Raw genomic sequence first — 8,135 nt, 5'->3', positions numbered from 1 at the left:
TTTCTTGCTCTGGATCACTTTGTTGTAGTTTGGTATTGATACCGTGCGCCGGTTCTGCAAAATCAATGTCAGCACAAATCCTAACTTACTAATGCGTTTTCCTAAGCTTACTACGCATGCTCCGAATGATCGCACCTGCAAGAGAGAAAAAATTTCAGACCTAGTCTAGCATGCCTTAAGCTTACTATTTCTTTCTGCAAAATAGAACCCGAATCAGCCCTGCTGAAAAAAGTTTTGAATAGTGTTAAAGTTTTTAGCTCTGCCCCTGGTTGTCTATACCAGAGCTCTCTTCGCATAATTAGTTTTACGAGGACTCCTCCTTGGACCTCTGATCGTGGCTTTCGCTACCTGAGCTGATATTGCCAGCTTGAGCTCGGCAAGTTTCGCTAGGACTTCTCCTTAGACCTCTGGTCGTGGCTTTCGCTACCAGAGCTGATGTTACCAGCTTGAGCTCGGCAAGTTTTGCTAGGACTTCTCCTTAGACCTCTTGTCGTGGCTTTCGCTACCAGAGCTAGTTTCGCCAACATGAGTTTAGCTAGTTTAACTAGGACTTCTCCTTAGGGCCCTCGGTCGTTGCCATAGCTATCGAGGTTGTCCTGTCCCTGGTCGTGGTTTTCGCTAGCAGGGGTGTTTTTGTCGGCTTAAGCTCGACTAGTTTTCGCTGGGACTCCTCCCGTACCCCCGGTCATGGCCTTAGCTACCAGGGTTGTCTTCCTCATTTTAAGCATGAATAGTTTCGCAAGGACTTCCCCTTATACCTCCGGTCACCTTCATCGGGGCGGTAGTTTTATCTAGGACTTCTCCTTGGGGATCCACAGGGACCACGTTTCACTCGAGTAAAGGGTTGAGTTTAGCTAGGACTCCTCCTTGTGAGGCCTCGGGTCGCAGCCGTAGCTACCGGAGCTACCTCCTTTGCCGGCTTGAGCCGATCAGTGTAACTAGGACTTCTCCTTGGGACCTTGGTGAGGGGTCGGTTCTAACTCGAGCAAAGTTCAATTTAACTAGGACTGCTCCTTAGGGCCCTCGGTTGTCGCCGTAGATACGGAGGCTATCCTGTCTCTGATCGTGGCTTTCGCTTAGCAGGGCTGTTTAAATTAGGGCCCTTAGTCGTTGCTCTCACCTACCCGATTTAGATCCCCTGGTCGTGGCTTTCGCTGTCAGGGCCACCTGCTCGATTTAGAGCGACATGAGTTTAACTAGGACTCCTATTATAGCGTTTTGTGCTATAAAATATTTTTATTTTATAAGGTAAAATATTAGCTAGTAATGCTACTTCTTTTGCCTAATGGCTTTATTCAAAAAGGAAAGATACTAGGGGTAGTGATGACCTTACTTTTTTAGCTCTCCATATCTGTCGTCGGGTCATCGTAGAACACTGTCTCCTCCAACGGTGACTAGATTTACTTCTTCTTGCTCGCTGCCCTGGGCGGAGACGAGATAGCATTCCCGGGCTATTTTCTGGTCTCCCCTGACCGTTCTGATGAGATTCGTTCCCGGAATTGAGAACTTCATCATAAGGTGGTTCGTGGAAACTATTGCTCCTGACTCCCTCAGGAAGTTTCTGCCTAATATGATGTTATAAGCGTACGTCTTATCGACGATTGCGAAGTTTAGCATTATCGCCTTTGTTGATTCTCCTTCGCCGATCAGTATTGGCAGGATCGCTATTCCGTCTGTTCGACCTGATTGTCTTCGAATCCTGTCAAGCAAGATCTATAAGATTTGAGATGGCGTTCGTTTACCCCGAGTTTCTGGAAGCACGTTCGACTCATGACCTCCGTGGAGCTCCCCGTATCGACTAGAATGCGTCCTATCCCCCAATTGGCAACTACAGCTGTTATTACCAGTGGATCTGCGTGTGGAGTTATTACCCCGACCAGATCATCGTCTATAAAGACAATGGGTGGAGTTTCCACGGCAGGCTTGATTAGAAAGACCGGTTGGTTCTTTGCTTTGTTGGCGTATCTGGGATGCTCGCCTTTGGTTGCTCCTCTAAGGGTAGGTCCTCCTGCTATGGTATTGATATTCCCCATTACTCCGGTGGACCCCTCTGAAACTTTGTTTGATTTTCTAGAAACAGGGCCCTGCCCGTTGATTTCAGATCCCGATTCGATTGCTGCCCTGTTTACTGGCTTTTTTCTTCGGTATTCGTAGGGTCGTTGTTCTTTATGGATGTATTTATCCAGTTCTCCTTTTCTTACTATCTCCTCAATCAGATTCTTGAGGTGCCGATAGTCGTCGGTCTTGTGGCCGTAGCCTCTGTGAAAGGCACACCATGCAGTCATATCTTTGGATTCGAACTCTCCTTGGTCGTCATTGGGTTTGGGCAGTTCAGCCTTTCCTTTCGCTATCAGTACCTGCAAGATTTCCTCCCTTCCTCTCATCAGGGGGGTGTATGTTGCGAAGTCAGCCCTGGGCCTCCTGCCTCGCTCTCGTTCCCTGGGTAACCTGACTTCATCCCGTTCTCTTTTTCGGTGGCGTTCACTTTCATGAGGAATATTGGCCACCTCCTTCATCCGCAAATAGTTCTCCTCTGTCTTGATAAACTGTTGCAACCTTTCTATCAGATCTGCGAGGCTGCCTGGCTTTCTCCCCGAGATATCTTTGCTTACGTCATCCTGTCTGAGACCTCTCTGTAAGGCGACAAAAGCGACGTTTGATTCCAGGTCGGGAACCTGTACCATAAGGTTGCGAAATCTCTGCCAGTAGCTTGCTAGAGTTTCGCTCTTTCCTTGTACCGCATTGAACAGCTCGTCGGTCCCTCTCTTGATACTGGTGCTTCCTCGGAAAGCTTCTCAGAAAGCTTGGGCGAGCTGGTCAAAAGACTTTATTGATCCCGGGGCTAGCGCTTGGTACCATGCCTGAGCTGGCCCTTTTAGGATGGTGGCGAATACCAGACACCATATATTTCGGTTGGTCGTACATAGATTCATCCTCGCAACATAGTTGTTGATGAATACTCCCGGGTCTTTCACACCGTGATAATGTTCCAGCGTGGGCCATTTGGAGTTTGCCGGTTTTTCAAATTCCAGTATTTCCCGGCAGAGAGGTGGCTGCCGAATTACCGTCCTTCCCCAGAGTTTGTCCTTCTCTTTTTCTCTCGTTAGTTCCGCTACTTGATGTATGAGCAACTCGCAGAGGGTGGGGTCGTCCACGCACCCTTCGCCTACCCCGGCGTTCTTGGGGGTATAAGGTTCGTCTGGATTTTGCACTCCTTGTTCCCTCAAGATGCTCTCCAGACGCATCTGGTCGCCTAGTTGCAGAGTTAGGGTCTGAGGTGCGTAGGTGTCACCAGGCGAGAAGAGCCTTCTCGCGAACGTCCTGAGCACTTCTTTTCATTCATTGCATGCCGCAACCTCCTGGCTATTTCAGCTTTGCGGAGGCTTTCCTCCAATCGTTTTGCATCCTCGTCCCTTCGGAGGTAATCAGTCTTCAGTTGTTCAAGTTCAACCGCGAGCTCATCTGCGCTCCGAGATCTGCAGGGTGTCCCACGTGGAGTGTGCTCGTCTGAAGACATGTTTTCCTGAAGGTCTTTAGGAAAAAGTGATTAGTTCTGAAGAAGTATTAAGTAGGATTTGAGTTACCGAATGTGAGGATTTGCAGGAGAGATCCCTTTCTTCTAGCGCCAAATGCTGATGTCGAAAATTGGCTCCCGGTTAAATCAGCATGAAAAAGGGAGTTGATGCATGACAACCTCCGTTATGATGGTATATTCTGTTTAGAGAGGGAAGATTCCTCTATTCAGCTCTGCTTCTCTTCTCTGCTTCTCTGCTCCTTGCTCCAGCTCCTGATTCCTTACTCCAGCTCCTGCTCGTCTGTTCCCGAAGGGGGGAAAACCTGCAAAGGGTTCGAAAACCGCTCCGACGCTCAAGACAGTCATGGTGCTCTTTGCAGTAAAAGAATGAATATTGATTTATCCTTTTGGAAGGCGAGTTATGAGAACTCTGTTTTTGGGGGTGATCCTTCTAGTATGAAGAGATCTTATTTTTGGAAGAGATGGTGTGTTTGTTCTTCAGAGATCGTGTCCTTTGAAGGAGAATGTGGGGGGCCTTTTATAGGCGAAGGTAGGCCGATTATCCTTAATGGCGGTGGTCGTCAAATCGTAATAGAAGTTATCTCTTTTGCGAATCTAGGGTTTCTCTTCGAGTCTATCTCGGATCTTTGATACGTGAAAGTTCCTAAGTTCAAGGATACTTCGTTGATATCTTGCCGGAGTGATAGACTCTAAAGGAGAAGTTTCCTCCTTTAGATTCGTGGAGTCCAACCGGGCTTAAACACTTCAAGATGTGTAACCGACTGAGATCTTTCCGGAAAGTCCGGGATTAAGTCATTAGGTTGTGCAGCGCTGATATCTTTCCAGTTCTGGGCATAAGATATGGGCCGAACCTGTGGAGACCCCCCTTATTTCTTTAGAGATCCTAGGGCTGATCTATCCATGCTAAGGGCATTTTGTGCAGAGTTGGTTTCTTCTGGCCGACCTCCAGTTGTGGGAATGTGTGGTGGACCATCAGGGGTTGTAGCTGTCCTGCTGCCTTAAGTCGAGCTGTTCCGAGAGACTTCTGGTCTGATCTTTGACTCTTCAGACGTTAGTCAACGTCTGGACATTTTATGCATCATCAGACACGATCTCTAATTCTTGGAAGATCACAAGAAACTCTGAGTTTTCACAACTCACCCCCCAAAGGATCGATCAATATTCATTCTTTTACTGCAAAGAACACCCTGACTGTCTTGAGCGTCGGAGCAGTTTCGAACCCTTTGCATCTTTTGGAACAGACAAACGGGACCAGTAGGCAGAAGCAAGGAGCAGGAGCAAGGAGTAAGGAGCGGGAGCAAGGAGCTAGGAATAGGAACAAGGAGCAAGGAGCAGGGGCAAAGAAACAGAGAACCAGAACTAGAGGCAGAAACAATCGATAGAAACTAACCTGATTTAACAGAACGTTCAACTTAACGGAGGTTGTCATGCATCAACTCCCTGTTTCATGTTGATATAACGGAAGGCCATTTTTTGAAATTAGCATTTGGCGCTAGAAGGATGAGATATCTCCAGCAAAATCATCAGTTCGATAGCCCGAACCCTTTTCATTACTTTTTTTAGCACTAACTGTTTCCTCAAGACCCTCAGGTAAAACATGTCCTCAGAGGAGCACACTCCAGGCGGATCCCAGAACCAGATACCCGGCGCAGTTGAGTTCATGGCCACAATTGAACGACTTAAGGCCGACTGTGTACGAGGGAACGAAGAGGTAAAGCCATTACCTGAAAGCCTCCGTAAGGCCGAAACAATCAAGAAAAGCGCATTATCGATGCAGAAAAATGAAGCGATTACCTAGCGATCAGATGCACTTAAAGAGCATCTTAGACAAATATGGAGCACTGGACCAGAACCACCCATACGTCCCAAAAAACAAGGGGATCGGATAAGGATGTATCGATGATACGACGGTCTACGAGGTGCTCATACACCAAGTAGGGGAGCTAGCCCGAGAGAGAGAGAAAGAGAAGCAGTGGGAAGAGCAGTGATACACCAGCCCCCTCTAAGTCGGGAGATATTGGAGTCGGAAAAACCAAAGAACTTCAAATGCCCAGCACTCAACCATTATCATGGTTTGGAGGATCCAAGAGTATTCATCGATAATTATACTTCGGTGATGAACCTTTATACTACCAACCAGAACGTGTGGTGTGTGGATTTCCCCACCATATTGATAGGACCAGCTCAAGCATGGTACCAAGCATTGGCACTAGGCTCAATCAAATCCTTCGAGCAGCTTGCTCAAGTCTTCCGCGACGCCTTTCGAAGAAGCACCACAATCAAGAGAGAGACCGACGAACTGTTTAATGTAGTCCAAAGAAGAAACGAATCCCTTGCCACCTACTGGCAAAGGTTTCGGAACCTAATGGTGCAGATTTCGGAATTGGAACCAAAAGTTGCGTTCGCTTCCTTGAAAAGGAGTCTCCGATAGGATGACATCATAAAAGAGATCTCCAGCCGATGGCCATGCACGCTCCCAGAACTGATAGAAAAGGTCCAACAATTTATAAAAAAAGAGGAAGATTATCGAAGGATGAACGAAGTAGCTAACATCTCATGTGAAGGAGAGTCATTCAGGAAGAAAGAACGAGAGGAAGCAAAGCCCCCAGGGAACGAGATCGGAGCAAGAGATCAAGACCCGATTTCATCAAATACACCCCACTAACAAAGGGTAGAGAGGAAATTTTGCAGATACTTAAGTCAAAAGGAAAAGTTGAGCTGCCCAAACCTAATGTCAACAGAGAGGAGTTCAGCGCCAGAGATATGACTGCATGGTCCGCTTTTCACCGAGGATATGGTCATGGCACTGACAGTTGCTGACACCTTAGGAACCTCATAAAAGAAATGGTAAGGAAAGGCAAGCTAGACAAGTACATCCGGAAAGAGCAACAAATGCCTGAATATAATAACAACATGCCAAAAAGCAAAGGAGGAATTGGATCGGGATTTGACACCGATACACATTTCACGAGCTCCAAGAAGACGGCCAAAGGACCAGAAGAGAATGCTGGAGTAATCGGCAACATCAATACCATCACCGAGGGGCCAACCCTTAGCGGAAACACCAAGGGAGAACAGCGTTGATACGCCAATGAGGCAAAAAACATGGCAGTCCTGTTCAACATGCCCAACGAGGAAACTTCGCCCATCACCTTCACTAATGATGACCTGGTGGGGGTAATCACTCCACACACATACCTGATGGTAATAACAACAGTGGTAGCAAATTAGAATGTCGGACGCATTTTAGTCGACACAGGAAGTTCAACCGAAGTCATGAGCCGTACATGCTTTCGAAAGCTCGGGGTAAGTCCTCAATACCTTAAATCATACAAATCTTGTTTGACAGGTTTTGGCGACAATCAAGTAGAAACCGACGGAACGGCGTCATTACCTATACTAATAGGAGACGGGGAGATGAAAAAAGGCTATGATGCCAAACCTCGCCATAGTCGACAAAATGCATGCCTACAACATCATATTAGAAAGGAACTTCCCAAGGGAATCCCGAGCCATAATCTCCATGAACCACCAAATGATAAAATTCTCAGTCCCGGAAACAAACCTCGTAGGGACGGTCAGAGGGAATCAAGAAGTAGCTCTTGGCCCAGAATATGGAGAGGAGACAACCAACCCGGCGACCGTCGAAGGAGATAAGGTTTTCTAAGGAGATCCCACAGCAGACATGCCAGAATAAAAGCAGCTCGGGTTGGTTGTACGGCTATTACATCATCCTATTTTATTTTTAAAATAAAGTCGTTAGGCGGGAGAACAATGCTACAAGCAAGAGTTTTCTTTCAATAAATGATATTCTTAAAAAAAATATATACTTATAATGTATACAACTCGATGAAGGAGAAGTCTTAACGAAACTAGTCGTGCTCAAACCGACAAAAACAACTAGCTCTGGTAGCCCAAGCCACGACTAGAGGCCTCAAGGAGAAGTCCTAACGAAACTAGTCGTGCTCAAGCCGACGAAAGCAAGTAGCTCTGGTAACCCAAGCCATGACCAGAGACCGCAAGGAGAAGTCCTAACGAAACTAGTCGTGCTCAAGCCGACGAAAACAAGTAGCTCTGGTAGCCCAAGCCACGACCAGAGGCCTCTAGAAGAAGTCCTAACGAAACTAGTCGTGCTCAAGCTGACGAAAACAAGTAGCTCTGGTAGCCCAAGCCACCACCAGAAGCCTCAAGGAGAAGTCCTAACGAAACTAGTTGAGCTCAAGCCAACGAAAACAGCTCTGGTAGCCCAAGCTACGACTAGAGGCCTCAAGGAGAAGTCCTAACAAAACTAGTTGAGCTCAAGCCAACGAAAATAGCCCTGATAGCGAAAGCAACGACCAGGGGCCTAAGGAGAAGACCTAGCGAAACTAGTTGAGCTCAAGCCAACGAAAATAACCCTGGTAGCGAAAGCGACGACCAGGGGCCCTGGGAGAAGTCCTAGCAAAACTAGTCGTGCTCGAAGTCAAGGAAGCAGCCCTGGTAGCTAAGGCCAGGACCAGGGGCGGGATTGAGATCTAAAAAAACAATTATACAGGGTTAATTTGGGCTTTATTTTGCAGAGGGAATTAGTCAGTTAGGTCATGTTAGAATAGGTCTAACC

General features: G+C 47.2%; 1 protein-coding gene across 1 annotated transcript; it reads right to left on the bottom strand.

The window, feature by feature from the left end:
• Positions 1-1,664: 1,664 nt before the first annotated feature.
• Positions 1,665-3,517, bottom strand: LOC147567966 (uncharacterized). The gene is made up of 2 exons (XM_086658780.1): positions 3,293-3,517; positions 1,665-2,675 (listed from the first exon to the last, which is right to left on the bottom strand). Exons 1-2 carry the CDS (start codon positions 3,515-3,517, stop codon positions 1,665-1,667), a joined length of 1,236 nt encoding a protein of 411 aa, XP_086514906.1.
• Positions 3,518-8,135: the final 4,618 nt, after the last annotated feature.

Source organism: Eschscholzia californica, unplaced genomic scaffold (assembly GCF_041429995.1).
Source record: "Eschscholzia californica isolate CP2 unplaced genomic scaffold, dmEscCali1.0.p SCAF_1, whole genome shotgun sequence".
In the NCBI taxonomy this organism is placed as follows: Eukaryota; Viridiplantae; Streptophyta; class Magnoliopsida; order Ranunculales; family Papaveraceae; genus Eschscholzia; species Eschscholzia californica.
Note: the sequence above shows the minus strand (reverse complement) of the source record. Positions and strands in the feature narration are given on the sequence as shown.